Source organism: Dermacentor silvarum, chromosome 1, assembly GCF_013339745.2.
Source record: "Dermacentor silvarum isolate Dsil-2018 chromosome 1, BIME_Dsil_1.4, whole genome shotgun sequence".
NCBI classification, from domain to species: Eukaryota; Metazoa; Arthropoda; class Arachnida; order Ixodida; family Ixodidae; genus Dermacentor; species Dermacentor silvarum.
This window is the reverse complement of record NC_051154.1, coordinates 286,512,083-286,527,878: the sequence shown is the minus strand read 5'-3', so window position 1 is coordinate 286,527,878 and position 15,796 is coordinate 286,512,083. Positions and strand designations below refer to the sequence as shown.

The window sequence follows — 15,796 nt, the reverse complement described above, 5'->3', positions numbered from 1 at the left end:
TGAAAAGTTAATTAATAAATAGAATGTTTTATAAATAAAAGTAATTGTTATTATAAATACTTTAAACATGTGTCGCGTGTGGGAAAAGTGTATATTGTTTGTACATAATTTTTTTTAATGTTTTATTGATCGTAGCCTCCGGGATCATTGCTCAGTGCGTGCGAATCTCGAAGCCTTGTATTGGCGCCCCTAGTAGCTTCATTCCTAAAGTCCCTATTAAGAAAAGTACCGCCATCTACTCTTTCCACCGCCGCCTCCTCTCCTAAAGCGCTTGCTTTTTTCTTTACTTTTTGCTTGCGAAAGCCAAGTCGACGGCGGCGCACCTAGAAAGTCCACGTTAAAGCTTTCAGGCCGGGCGCGCGCCGCCGCCGGCGACTGCGGCTGCGCAGAGGACTTTCAACATGGCTCTGAGGCGGAAAAAAAGAAAATATAAAGAAGTGAAAAGCGCGCGCTATCATCGTCCAATCGGAGATACAGGAGAGAGAGAAGCGGCGTTTATCAAAGGATGGCGGTACTTTTCTTATATAGGGACTTTACTTCAATCCTAGTTATTAAGCCTATAATCGTATTGCTGGCTTCCATGCTGGCTTCGCTTGCCTGGAGTCGGCCATGTTGGTTTTGGAGAGGGAGGAAAGTTCCTCCATTTAAAGACGAACATAGGGGACATCGCCGTTCCTCTCCTTGAAAGTAGCAAGGGTCACTTTCTTTTTTTTTTTTTTTCTTTTTTTTTTTTTTTTTTTTTTTTTTTTTAGAGTGTGTCAGCAATACTCGCGATAGTATTCAACGTCGCGCGACCGGAGGTGCGGCAACGAAGCCTTGGCGTGACCCAACTTCTCGCGCTTTTGCAAAGCCAGGCGAACCCACCACCGCTGTTTCCGAGGTGTCCGCGTCTTCCGTTTATTCATTGTCCATTTCTAGAAAACAAGTAGGTGGAAGTATAAAAGCCATTTCTTCTTCAACTTCCACGGCAGACAATAGTTAGGCAGATTCCTCGTTGGCGCTCCATAATTCTCCTCGCACGTGTACGGTATGTTGCAGAAGTCGCGGGTGCTTTTCTCGTCGCGACGATAGATTGGGAGCGTAGGTCTCACGTAGGACGCGCAGGCTTTGGCGAGCCCCAACACAAGGGCCAGGCCGGGTTTTAGCTGTGGTGTTCCCGTTGCCCCTTTGGTGTCCTGGAGGCGCCGACAATACGAAATGATGAAATGTTATTACAACTTGTAAATAAAAGCTATTAAAGAAATATTATCCCGCCTAGGCACCAACCTGTGACTCAGCGCTACCGCGCCCGTGTGGGGAGAATTACGGAACGCCAACGAGGAATTTACCGAAGGTCGCAGATGACACGCGAAGTTGCGTAAAATGATCACTTTTGATCACGGTACGTGGGTCAAAGAATGAACATACCGCTCGAAATAATGCGATAATGAGCGCCACCACGCCGACAAACGTACGCAGACGAGATGGATCTGGACGAAAACGGCAGCGGCGGCTGCGGTGGTAGCAAAACAAATGTGAACAACTTGGACAGGCGCGGCAAAAATTTTCCTGCCGCTTTGGCCTTTCCGCCCGCTTGCCGCTTCCCAAGTGTGAACGTAGGCTTAGTCTGCGCGAGAAACGTCTCTTGTTTGCAATTGCGCCCCTACGGAAGGCTGGTAATTACTGTTGTGTTGTTGAATCCCAAACCAACAATTACGGAAGGCTGGTATAGTTGCTGTTTTGTTGTGGAATCCCAAACCAGCAATGTACACACGAAGGGGTTGATGACAGCAGTGAAATTCCTCCGACTCGCAACAGAATGCACGAAACAGACAGCCGACAAGCATGAATTACTGCTGTGCGCAGTACAGCGTAAGTAAACTGTTGTTGCAGGCGCTGACAGTTCTCGTCGGAGTTCACGCGTCCTGAGAAATTGATTATGTGCACTATGCACTGAACAAGACCGGAGTTCATTCCTGCATCACTAGTATAAGTTGAGATTCTGTGAGGTACAAGGCCGCTTCCTGTTTGCACCGGCGTAAGTGAAGCAGAAATGAACGTTGCACGTACGCACTACATGCGTACACGTGCCATATCTATGCTGTGCGGTGAAATATTCTGTACAATTATGAATCTGTTGACGTAAAGGCAAATGACGGCTGCACGTTCGCACGCAGCGGAAGACACAGCGGCCCATGCACTTGCCGCAGGAAATGCAACCCTCTCGTGTGAGGGAGCAGGGCGACGAAAGCTTCGAAAAAAAAAAAAAGCCTTACGCGTTTTTGCACGTACTTAAGTTTTCTAGCGCAAAGACGCAGCGAACTAGCTATTGCTATGGGAGTAGTTATAGCCTGGTCACACGTGCATTTTCACGCGTATAGCCGTCCTTGACTTGTGAAACGCACTTCGCCCCGACGAGGACGACGCCATCTACGCTTAACGGGAATTAACACTTAATGATGGATGTCTTCTCCGATCGCACGGGTCGTCTCAAAGATGCATTTTTGAAGACTGGTCCATTCAGTGGCGCGATGAGAGACCGTTGCTCCAAACGCCCACTGTACCTGTCGTACTTACTGTAATTACTGAGCTTAGTTTACTTTTTACTTAATTTCTTCACAAGCAAACGCACACGCGAGGGGGGGGGGGGGTCCCATGTCTTTGATATACATGTATAGAGTCTGCTTAAACTACCGATATTTATTATCGATCACGTGACGTAGAGGAAATTAAGCAGAAGCTTGCCCCCCCCCCCCCCGAAAAAAATTTCTGGCTACGCCCCTGCACGCCGGACACACTGCGCATGAGCAATGCTTCTCGTTGCCGCCGCTGAACCGCGCTGTGAGCTCAGAAGGCCTAGAGTTCCCGTGTTCACCCTCAAAAAGATTGCGACTGTACACGCTCGAGGCGCCCATCGCCGCAAGCCTTGCGTCTTGCACACTCACCGGCTAAATACGTAAATTGCAATACGTGTCGTAAAGTAATTAACTAAGAAGTTCATTATTCAATTTTCGTTAGTTGAGTATGTGTTTCGATTTTTTGTGCTACTAATGTCCACTTCGTCGAATAACCCAGCTCAACGATAAGAATTAAGCTACCTGCCACAGGCGATCTTTAAAAATTCCGTAAAACTCAAAAATGAGCACCCTGTATATTAACATACTCTTATACAGATGGTTCTATTATCGCGGGATACAGCTGTGTAGATCGACAAGTCACTTCTCTTCATCACCGAGCACGCGAGTGAATATTCAACTACGGCTTGTTGATTTACTCGCTCACGTTTTTTTAGTAGCTGCCAAGTTAAAATGAGCGTACAATTGATTACACGACGGAATATGACAGTGTCACACAGCACTCGTGTTTGTTCATTCTGTGTTAGGTCGTTGTTCCATTGATGAAAAAAGCCGGCGAAGCAGTGCCCCCGGGCCCGACCAGGTTACTTACAAACTCTTAGCTAACCTCGAAGATCAGGCCCTATAGACGCTTCTAGACCACTTCAATGATTTTTGGACATCACGCAAGCTATCGCAAGTATTAAAAACAGTTGAAGTACGCTTTATCCCCAAACCGGGTAAGTCCCCGCTCATTGACAACCTGCTGCCGATATCCCTCGCATCATGCATAGGCATGGTCATACTCAAACGCCTCCAACAACACCTGGATGAAACCCAGCAAATTCCAGACACCATGTTTGGCTTTATACGACATCTTGGGACCCAGGGCGTGCTAATTCAATTGAAGAAGGAGATCGTCGTCCCTGCCACACGCCACACACCACGGGCCATTCTCGCGCTAGACCTTATGGGGGCATTTGACAACGTGGCACACAAGGCAATCCTTCGGAATCTCAACAATACAGACTGCGCGAGAGAACATGCAATTACGTCATTGATTTTCTATCTCACCGCACAGCCATACTCAAGATCGGGCATATAGCATCTGACCCCATCACATTCGGAAACAGAGACACTCCCCAAGGCCCAGTTCTATCACCGCTTCTCTTTAACATCGCGCTCCTACGCCATGCACAATACACAGATGATGTGACCCTTTAGGGTTGGGTACGGACTCGCTCGGGGGCCTGCAAGACACCCTGCAATTGGCAGCGGACACGGTAAACAAATGTACAAAGGGGAGCATATACTTGTCTGCTCACCTGAGAAGTCAGAACTTCTTGTGGTCATCTTGTGGCGTTGCACCAAGGATGAAGATAGCATACAGGTCATCCTAGAGAGACAGGTTATAAAGCCCTGCAAAACCCTCAGAATCTTGGGACTCCTGATACAAGTTGATGCAAAATGCGACCAGATGTTCTATCGCCTCTCCAGGATGACGCAGCAGGTCTCACATATGGTTCAAAGATGCACTCTCACCTGTTGACTGGAAATGAACCTCCTTCCTGTAGCAAATGTGGCAAGACGCTGACTGTGATCCATGTTTTAATATAGTGCAAGGAATTAGAGCCTCGAAGAAAGAAATACTTCCCCTTAGCACACAAACAACACGTTCCTCTACAACCAGCAATACTTCTGGGCACAGGACCGTTCTTTGATCTCAGGTTAGTTTTAAAGTTTCTTGACGATGCCGGTACATTACGAGTCATCAGCCCACTACATTTGTAGCACATCCTCTCTTCAGAGGCTGCTGCTGCGACAGCATTATTGTAGAGCACGTGCCTCTCAGCCCTTGCGTTCAAGGGCCATTTTGAGGCACCGGTGCTACTATCACGTACACGTTTTATGACATTATCACTTCAGAACAAACCATCCATGGTCATTGCTCACATCTCTGGTCATTGTCATCATTTGAATAGTTATATGTTTTACGCATGTTACAGCAACTGATTTTAGGCCTATTTACAGCCATTTAAAATGCACCATGCACAATACATTCTTTTATTTCAAAAATAATTGATTGGAAACCCATCACCATGTGTATGGCGCTCTTTGGCCATATATGGCCCTTGCGCCAAAAAACCCCATACATCATCATCACCAGCTTTTCCCCGCATACTTGATTGTCACCTTCTAAAGAGGGGAAGCACCGATGAACTTAGCCTATATTTCAACCGACCAAAAGAGAAATATTCAAAATACCATGTTGTACACAGTGAGAACTCTGAAAAACCAGCCAGATCCATTTTTCAATTCATAGTTGCCAGATTCTTTGACTGAAGCTTAATGGTCAGGTTACAAAGTGATCAAAATGGCTAGCGGAGACCTTCTTGAGGACCCTCAGAAACGTCGGTACGAGAAACTCGGCAGTCTTGTGACGTTTGGCAACATACCAATTTCTGTATCACCACACCGATGAATGAATAGCTCACGCGGAGTCGTATCAGAAGCAGACCTAGAATTATCGGAAGCTGAACTCCTGGAAGGGTGGGAAGATCAAAATCTCATCAACGTAAAACGTATCATCATCAGACGGGACAACAAAGAAATCCCCACCAAACATCTTGTCCTTACATTTGGATCTAGCGTTCTGCCTGCAACCATCAAAACAGGTCATCGAAACTGTCCGACCATATGTCCCTATGGTCGGCCATGCGAGCCATGCGAGCCATGCCTGCGAGCCTGCGAGCCATGCCAAAGATTCGGCCATGGCTCGCAGAGCTGTCGTGGTCAAATAACTTGTGCAAGGTGTGGAGTCCAGGGCCACTCCTCCGACAACTGTGTAAGCGTGAACCGTGCACAGTCATTCGCAGCTGCGGCAGGGCTAGATGAGAAGACGCGTTCTCTCCTCCCTATGCGCACATTTTAACCCGAATATTCAGCGCGTGGGAAGATAATGTCCATCAAGCTGCCATCCTTTTCGGCTCAGCGTTACGGGCTTTTTCTCGCACCGGTGAAATCTAAAGTCTGCATGGAACAGGTTTAATAAGGTAAGAGGACGACACATATTCACTCCCTTTGGTAAACACACAGTGCGACAGCTTGGAAGACTAAGCAAACTTCCTAGGCGCACATTTTGAACATGTATCCAGCTCCTCGCACTATTCCGAAACATTTAAATGATACAAAGCCAGAATAGAAGGACGGAAGCTGGAACAAAAAAGCAAGAAATACGAGGCATATAACGAGCCATTAAGATTAGCTGAGCTACAGGCATCACTAAACTGCTGCAATAACCGTGTAATATATGAAATGTTGAAGCACCTTCCCCATGAAACACATAAAACCCTCCTTTCCCTCTACAACGCTGTATGGTTTTCCGGCGAGATCCCGTTTGCCTGGAAAGAGGCCATCATAATTCCTATCCTGAAACAGGGCAAGGATCCATCGTCTGTTTCAAGTTACCGGCCTATAGCACTAACAAGCTGTCTATGCAAAGTCTTCGAAAAAATTATAAACCGCTGCCTGCTACATTTCCTAGAATCAAACAAACTGCTTGACCCATACCAGTGCGGTTTCCGCGAGTGTCGATCCACCACTGACCATTTGATGCGTATTGAGGCGCAGATATGTGAAGCTTTTGTTCACAAACAGTTCTTTCTGTCTGTATTCCTAGACATGGAAAAGGCCTACGACACCACATGGTGGTTTGGAACACTGAGAGACCTCTCGCACTTTGGTATACATGGTAATATGTTAAATGTGATTGAACGTTATTTGCTGAATTACACATTCCGTGTTCGAGATGGCAATGTTTTATCACGACCTTTTGTGCAGGAAACCGGAGTGCCACAGGGTGGGGTGCTCAATTGCACTCTCTTTATTATAAAAATGAATTCCTTGTGTCTATGCATCCCATGCAACATGTTTTATTCAACGTACGTCGATGATGTACAGATTGGATTTAAATCGTGCAATCTGTGGGCGGTAGGTTCAACTTGGTCTGAACAAGGTGGCTGAATGGGCAGACGAGAATGGGTTCTGTCTAAATCCACTAAAGAGCACCTGCGTCCTTTGTTCTAGAAAGAGAGTACTGTACCCCGCCCGCAACATTGACCTACAGGGACGGCGTCTACCTGTAAAAACGGAACATAAATTCTTGGGCATAATTCTTGACACAAAGGTAACATACCACACGTAAAACATCAAAAAACAAGTGCATGAAAATAATGAATATTTTTTTAATGTGTTGTGACGCACTACATGGGGTAGTGACAAAAAGTGTCTGTTAAATTTGTACAAAAGCCTCATACGAACACGCCTAAACTATACGGGGCCATAATTTATCAGTCAGCCACCCCAACCGCGTATAAGATGCTGGACCCCGTCCCCCATCTAGGTATTCACTTGTCTACAAGGTGCCTTTAGGACAAGCCCTGTAGAAAGCCTTTACGTGAAATCCAATGAGTGGCCACGCCACTTGCTGTGGACCCGCACAGTTTTCATGTATTTCCTTAGAGCGAACGCAAACATTGAACATCCCTCATATTCCACCGTAAACGATTTGTCCAGCGCCCACCTCTTCAATAACCGGCCTGCAGTAAGAGAGCCCTTCTCGTTGCGTGTGATAAGTCTGGCTGAGGAAATGGGTGTCCCGCTCATTGAACATCGTCTGACACCCACTATACAGGTCTCACCGTGGCTACAGTGGCAGCATGTAGACTGTGATTTGTCTTTTTTACATGTTACGAAGCACGCCCCGGTTACACACATTCGAATGCACTTCCTTGAACTGCAGCATAAATACTCCTGTCCAGAATTTTACACCGATGCATCAAGTCTCATGCTGGCGTCTCTTATGCAGCGGTTGGCCCATAATTTTCGGATGCCGACGCCCTGCACCCCAAACGAGCATTTTCACAGCAGAGGTTTATGCAATACTGTCGGCTCTTAAACACATCAAAGAATTGAAAATACCAAAAGCAATCATATACACAGACTCACTGAGCGTAGTAAAAGCTTTAAAATCTCTTAAAGGCACAAACATCCTGTGATATATAGTATCGCTTTATTCACTTGTATGTAATATTTATGCGTCCGGGCAGCATGTTGAGGTGTGCTGGGTGCCAGGACACCGAGACATCGAGGAAAATGTACTGGCAAACCAGCTTGCCACATCCATCGAGGCAAAAGCTGGCAACACATCTATGCTAGTCCCCGTTCCCGATATGAAGCCATATCTACGCAAGAGACTTCGAGTCCACTGGCAACAATTGTTGGAAGCCCAGACGTATAACAAACTTCATTTAATTGAGCCTCGCTTAGGGAACTGGCCATCGACCACAAAATCTAGAAGAAATGATGTCCTATTCTGAGCCTAACTTATTACGGCACGCACCGTTACCTGTTGTCTGGAGGCGAACCCCCGATCTGTACTAGATGTGGGGAGGCACTTACTGCGCTTCACATCCTATAGTACAGTGTTCACTAATAGAACGTGAAAGAAAAAAAGCACTTTGCTCAAGCCTATAGAGAGAATATACCCCTTTACCCAGATATGTTTTTACATGATGACCCTGTATTTCAGCATGGTTCAGTTTTAGCCTTTTTAAAGTTCTTCGCCCTTGAGATTCGTAGCGGCATCCTCTTCTACAGGAGGCTGGTATTCATTGCGCCCCTATCACGTCATTCTCATGACCTTATTAATTTTGTCTTTAACGCCTCTACTACTACTACTACTACTACTACTACTACTACTACTACTACTACTACTACTACTACTACTACTCAGTAGCGCACCCAGGATCTCTGCCAGGGGAGGGGGGGGGGGGGGTTGACCGTTTGCCAATACCATCCAAACAGCCCTAATTTCGATTTCTTCATGCGAAATTGTCAAAAAAAGCGCTTTTTGTGTGCAGACGATTGCGCGTCTTACATCTTAGTTGCAGTACTTAAATGCGTAAGAAAAGGGGTTAAACAAAAGGGGGGTTAAGTCGGCCTCAGGGGCCGACATCCCCCCCCCCCCGCGTCGGTGCGCCACTGCTGCTGCTGCTGCTGCTGCTGCTGCTGCTGCTGCTGCTGCTGCTGCTGCTGCCTGCTGCTGCTGCTGCTGCTGCTGCTGCTGCTGCTGCTGCTGCTGCTGCTGCTGCTGCTGCTGCTGCTGCTGCTGCTGCTGCTGCTGCTGCTGCTGCTGCTGCTGCTGCTGCTGCTGCTGCTGCGCTGCTGCTGCTGCTGCTGCTGCTGCTGCTGCTGCTGCTGCTGCTGCGCTGCTGCTGCTGCTGCTGCTGCTGCTGCTGCTGCTGCTGCTGCTGCTGCTGCTGCTGCTGCTGCTGCTGCGGCTGCTGCTGCTGCTGCTGCTGCTGCTGCTGCTGCTGCTGCTGCTGCTGCTGCTGCTGCTGCTGCTGCTGCTGCTGCTGCTGCTGCTGCTGCTGCTGCTGCTGCTGCTGCTGCTGCTGCTGCTGCTGCTGCTGCTGCTGCTGCTGCTGCTGCTGCTGCTGCTGCTGCTGCTGCTGCTGCTGCTGCTGCTGCTGCTGCTGCTGCTGCTGCTGCTGCTGCTGCTGCTGCTGCTTGCTGCTGCTGCTGCTGCTGCTGCTGCTGCTGCTGCTGCTGCTGCTGCTGCTGCTGCTGCTGCTGCTGCTGCTGCTGCTGCTGCTGCTGCTGCTGCTGCTGCTGCTGCTGCTGCTGCTGCTGCTGCTGCTGCTGCTGCTGCTGCTGCTGCTGCTGCTGCTGCTGCTGCTGCTGCTGCTGCTGCTGCTGCTGCTGCTGCTGCTGCTGCTGCTGCTGCTGCTGCTGCTGCTGCTGCTGCTGCTGCTGCTGCTGCTGCTGCTGCTGCTGCTGCTGCTGCTGCTGCTGCTGCTGCTGCTGCTGCTGCTGCTGCTGCTGCTGCTGCTGCTGCTGCTGCTGCTGCTGCTGCTGCTGCTGCTGCTGCTGCTGCTGCTGCTGCTGCTGCTGCTGCTGCTGCTGCTGCTGCTGCTGCTGCTGCTGCTGCTGCTGCTGCTGCTGCTGCTGCTGCTGCTATGTGGTCAAGTATTGAGTTATCTGTAACTCAGTCTGAGACATCCTCTTCTCACTCCATGTCGTCTACAATGCCATGGACTCCCTCGAAGGCCCTAATGTTTGACATTGTTGTCCCTGCGGGGAATGATCCCGAGACTGTTGTCGACGCGACAGCCCTAAATATTTTGTCTTTCCGAGGTCTATTGCGTGCAGCACATGGGAGGCGTCAACTTCCAAGTTACCATTAAGAGCATGGCTTCCATGACTCTAATTATCGATATTGGCTACCTTGTCATCAGTGGAGAGCGTTGTCCCTTCCCCGTCGGCCCGCAGGTCACCAATTTAACCTGCCTCTTCTTGCCGTCCTTCACTCCGAATGTCACCATACGGCAAGGTTCTGTCTGTCAATGCTGGTCTTATGAGCGGATGTGGTGTGCTCACGGGCAATCGCTTCGTTCTGATGGAGATGAGTACCACAACCCCTGTCCCCAATTACCTGCGTGGCTGTTGTGGCATGCATGGCCACGAAAGCGAAGGATATGACCATTCTTGTCGACGTTGCGGGGATGGTCACCCTACTGCCGTGTGCCCTGGGCGGTGCTCATACGGCTCGTACTCGGACGCTGCTGCTGGAGCCTTTCCCCCCTTACCGCCGGCGTCAGCTGTGGTCGCGACTGCACTCGATGCCGTAACCAACGAAATTGCCTTGACACCTCGTCTTCCAGTGTCGGCGAATGAGAAAAAAATTTGGAGGACGCTCGTGAATTCCATCGCCATCAGCGTGGCACATTTGATTTTGTCTCGCAGACGCGGCAGCTTTTGCGCAGGTGCATTATTAAGGCGAAAGCCTTACCTGTCTCGTTTTGAGGTGACCTTGGAAAACTGGAGCCAAAAATCGGTAATAAAAATGTACAGAAATTCGATAGCTCAATAAGATCATTACAAACCCCATAACATTATATATCAGTCGATAGGTAATTACATAAGGAATATAAATAACGATAAATGATCAAGATAGTCATTACAATATGTGAATGAGCATGACAAAGTGGGAAACTTGGTCAAACGCCCCCAAATTGGCAAAGAATTGAGAATTAATGATGGTAATGGGTGCAAGTATGGTAAAGATATTAACAATACTGATAGTAGAATGCAATAATGACAGTAATGAGCATGACTCAGCAAAAATTACAATGACTCAGTGAAAAAAGATTGCCGCTCAAAAATCACTGGAATGGGCTCGGATGTGGGAACTAAGTGAAGGGAACACTAAAGGGAAGGTGGTAGACTAGTCATGAGCATGACTCGTCAATTAGTGAAACAAGGTGTTATGGTGTGGGGGAGTGACTTGCAAAAAATATGACATGAGGTACCAAGTGCGAGTGACTCAGCAAAAAAAGTGCCGAGTCACGGTTCGAGTTTGGTGAATCCGCCTTTTTCATTTTCCTGTGCTGCCCTCTGCCGCGCGCCGCTGGAAACGTTTTGGTAGGGGGCTGGGGCTTTCGCCGGTTGATTTGTGAACCTACGCCCGTGTTAAGTGCGCATCGGTTGTGCGTTTCGTGGATTGCGAATAATTATTAATGGCTTCTGGGGGGGGGGGGGGGGGGGCAGCATGTCTTTTGTGGCAGCTATGAGCAGGCCTGAGTGCGCTGTTTTGTTTACAGTGCGGCCGATAAAAGGCACGCTGAGTTCCCTCTACCGTAGCGGCTGCTTTGGAGTTTGTTGGCGCTGACTCCTGCAGTTGCACCTCGCTTTTTTTGTAATTCTTTTTACACATTCTTTAGACATTTCGCATAAATAAGCTGTTTTCGAGTGCGCAGCCTTCCGCGTCGGATTTAGCAAAGCGATGCACTTGTTTACATCGGCATCTACAGCCACAGATCGTTGTTAGCCTCAAAAAATAGGGGAAAGGTGCATATATGAAAATGCGCTGATATGAAAGAATGTCGAAACGTAGAATAAAACACACATATCTGCTCATATGAGCCCCGTTGTTCCATCGTGAGACGAGCCAGTATGAGCGGCTGAGCCACTTAAACAATAGCGGCTGTGATCCAGTTACAAATATTGGGCTGTTAATTTATTACTGATTCTCGCTTTTCTTTAACTTCGCGATAGTTAGTTTGCGCGTGTGATAAAACATCATTAGAGCAAACTGTGCTCGCATAAGCGCTCATTTAAAGGCCGTGTTGTTCTCCTGCAATAACGCGGATGCCATCGCTGACACCGTTGGTATATAACTGAGCGAGGCGGCTGTTTATGCTGCTGTACCGAATGTACCGTCTCTTGTGTCGGGTTTGACGCAGAGATAAAGAGTACGTCTCAGGAATTAAGAAATGTGTCAGCGTGCCAACACGTAAAAACCCACCCATCTACGTTGCGAATACGACCGGCAGCCTACGGGAACGGTGACGTACAGATGTTGGCACAGGCGTTGGGCACAGCGTTGTGTCCCCGCTTGCAGCTTATTGTGTACGCGGCGATCGACGCGAAGAGTAGTTTATTTCAAATCGCTAAAGCTAGAACTGGACTATAAAAGCACTTTCCTTCATCCCAACTTGCTTACTTTTCAGAACAGGTCCGCCGGTAGCGGGTGCGCGAACTCGACGGCGCCAGGCCTAACCTCCGCTGAACAGGATCAACATTGGCTCAAACTTATGTGCACGAATTGAGAGGGTCCAATCTTGTGCATTTCAACTTCGTAGGCATGTATTGACTCATTTTGAGCACGATTATTTATATATACCAACGAAGGCGTTGCGGCTATCGCGTTATCGGTTCGACGGCCGATCGCGCGGGGTTCGGTCGAATGATGGTCGGCACGCTGATTTTATCGGTGCCGTTGACAAGAAAGCCAGTCGCAGTACAACTCGCGCTCGTCGGTTACGTCTTGTAGGCCTGTAATGATAAAATGGTCCCCGCGACACAGTGCTGCATGGTCGGCCAATCGTAAGCGTCCACGTCTTGTCGGTATCGTATCGACCCAGTGTTACCGCGTCTTTAACGAGTACGTGAAGTCGGGCACACGCTGCCACTACCAGCAAGCGAGGACCGACGCTGCAAGATGTCTTCGTCAGCAACGTGTTTTTAAGTGTGGTCGAAGTGTAACGCAGGGGTTTATCGATAAAGTTGTTATTACAGCCATCAATGCAAGGTGGCAACTACGTGGTTCCCTGTGCAGTCTGGACGAAGCCCTCGCTGCTTTCTGTTAAAAGCGGAGTTGCAGTCTTACGCTACGCACGTTTTCGGTACCGCACCGACGTCGAGCTACCAGTGAAGTTTCAACGAGGTACACAGCACGAGTTTGCACTTGCAGTAGCGCGCGTGCGAGCGCATTTTTTTTTTTTTCGGGGGACGTTTTCCCGAGACGGGGCCGCACGGCCGCGCGCGCGACCCTTCCAAAACGTTTCGCGACTAATCCGCCAGGGCAGGGCGCATGCGCCGTAGCGCCGTGAAAAAGGCGGATTATAGGAAGGGTGACTTGCAAAAAAAAATCAATGACTTGAGAAATGTACTGAAGTGTGGTTTCAGAATGATGACTCAGTAAAAGAAAAGTACCGAGTCACGGTCCGAGTTTGGTGAATACAGGATGACTTGCAGAAATGACTTTGCAAAATGTAAAATGTGTAAAAAACGTGAATAAAGGAAATCTCAAAAGAAATTTCACAAAGCGCAAGAAGTGCTCGTCGTACCATTGAGTTAGCGGCGCTTCAGCTTTTGCCTTCAAGTGCACATGGAGGAAGAAAAATATAGGAGGGAGCATTACGTCACGCAGCCAGCCTTGGCAAGCGAACGCTTCGTGTAGCCAGCAGTGGTGGCCCAACACGTGACCTCTTGCGTCGAGATCACGGAGAATCGAGAGATCGTGATTTGCCAAAACGTTTGGTTACCAGTAGTTTTTATTCGGTGTGCGCTCGGCCGGCAGCTGCTCATATGGAGGAAGGAAAAATATTTTTCCTTGTTCTTTTCTCCCGTGGTTTTGTGTATTTCAAGAGTTTCAAATGGTTTAGAATGGGTATTGAAAAAAAATCAACTGGGAATACTAAAACCTACCGGCCGCGCGCTGTCACTATATCCTCCGTGCTCACCACGTCTTGGGCCACCACAGTCGGCGTAAATCGCGTTGCGGTAGGCCCCTCCTCTCTTTTTTCCTTTCTCCATGCCATGCGGGCTGTAGGCTGCGGTTGAAGTTCCCTGTGGCACCACCTCTTGGATGCGACGCTAACTGCGTCAGAGGAGCGGTTGAGTAAAGCCAAGGTAAAGCCCACTCTATGCACTGCCTTCTTCTCTAGGGCAATGTACCCAGGGACCACCATCGCCCATAATGCCAGTATCTCGCTACCCCATTCCCTTTTCTTTTTTTATGCAGCCATTCACTTCCACAGCCTCGGGCACTGACCCATTTCTCCACTAGACCCGCGGACGTCTTCAATTGACGCGATGTCGCTTACTTGAATTGAAGCCATTAACGTTCAGTGCGTGAAGTAAAATTTATTTTTATGCATACCACCCCTTCTTACATGCTGCTCTTCGCAAGCTTAACGGTCGTTCTGCTCCAGGCCTAGACGGGGTCACTAACAAAACCCTTCGCAATCTCGATGACGAGTCCGTGTCCCATGTAACTGACTACATCAACGATTGCTGGCACAATGGCGCCATCTCAGCTGCCTGGAAGACTGCCAACGTTATCCTAATACCAAAGCCTGGCAATTAAACCATCTAGCCTCAACAACCTAAGGCCCATCTCCCTCACTTCATGCGTAGGCAAAGTCATGGAACACGCCTTATTAGCACGCATCAACACACACCTCGAAGACAACTCTATATCTATCCTCACACCATCATTGTATTTCGCCCTCACCTTTCTACTCAAGACGTTATGTTGCAGCTCAAACATCAAGTAGTAAACGACCGTTCCGGTAACACGAAAGCCATCCTCGGACTCGACCTCACTCAAGCCTTTGACAGCATTTCCCATGAAGCTATCCTTGACCAGGTCTCCCACCTCCACCAGGAAGAGCGATCCTACAATTACATCCGTGGCTTCCTCTGCAATCGCACGGCCACCCTCTCGGCCGGGGATTTACGATCAGACCAGCTTCCCCTTGGCAGCAAAGGCACCCCGCAAGGTTCAGTTATCTCTCCCATGCTTTTTAACTTAGTCATGATTGGCCTTGCCCAGCAACTACAACGAGTCGACAATATCAGCCATACCATCTACGCCGATGACATCACCATCTGGGCGTACCGAGGCAGTGATGGTCAAGTGGAGTCAGCCCTCCAAACGGTGATTGACGCGGTTGAAGCCTATCTCCAAAGAACCGGACTGCGCTGTTAGCCGGCTAAATCGGAGCTTCTTCTCTACAAGCCCATTCAGCGGGGACGTCCTCCCAAACACCAATCTGATCACCGACCCTGAGACTCTATCACCCTACGCCTTCAAGATGGCAGTCCTATACCACACGTCCCTAGAATCCGGGTCTTCAGTCTCACCATCTCTATCAATGGCTCCAATGCCTTGGCTCTCAACATGATCTGCGCCCAATCTCAAAACACCCTACGCCTTCTTAAACGCATCTCCAACCGACGAAGGGGACTCAAAGAAGAAAGCCTTCTCCGCCTCGTGCAGTCCTGTGTCATATGCCACATTACCTACGTTGCTGCGTACCTCAACTGGTACCGGGCTGAGCAAAACAAGCTCGATACCCTCATACGTGGGGACTACAAGCAAGCACTTGGCCTCCCACGTTACACCAGTATTGAACTCTTCAACCAACAAGGAGTTCACAACATCCTTGCCGAACTCATTGAAGCACAACAACGCTCTCAGCTTGAACGGCTCACCCTTACTGAAACGGGACGCTTTATTCTATCCACGCTTGGCTTCACTTACCATCAGCAACAGGGCCCCAAACGATCGATCCCGACTGACATCTGTACCTGGATCCACACAGACCCTATCCCTAGAAATATGCACCCTGAAT

The 15,796-nt window shown here is 48.9% G+C and overlaps 1 protein-coding gene across 1 annotated transcript; it reads right to left on the bottom strand.

Annotated features, from left to right (window-relative positions):
• Positions 1-9,087: 9,087 nt before the first annotated feature.
• LOC125942839 (uncharacterized protein DDB_G0271670-like) lies at positions 9,088-10,332 on the bottom strand (the record flags this gene model as incomplete). The annotated part of the gene is given in 4 exon segments (XM_049661084.1): positions 9,088-9,366; positions 9,368-9,758; positions 9,790-9,830; positions 10,309-10,332. Coding segments are annotated over 4 exon segments (735 nt in total), but the record flags the coding sequence as incomplete, so codon positions are not given.
• Between the last annotated feature and the right edge of the window lie 5,464 nt (positions 10,333-15,796).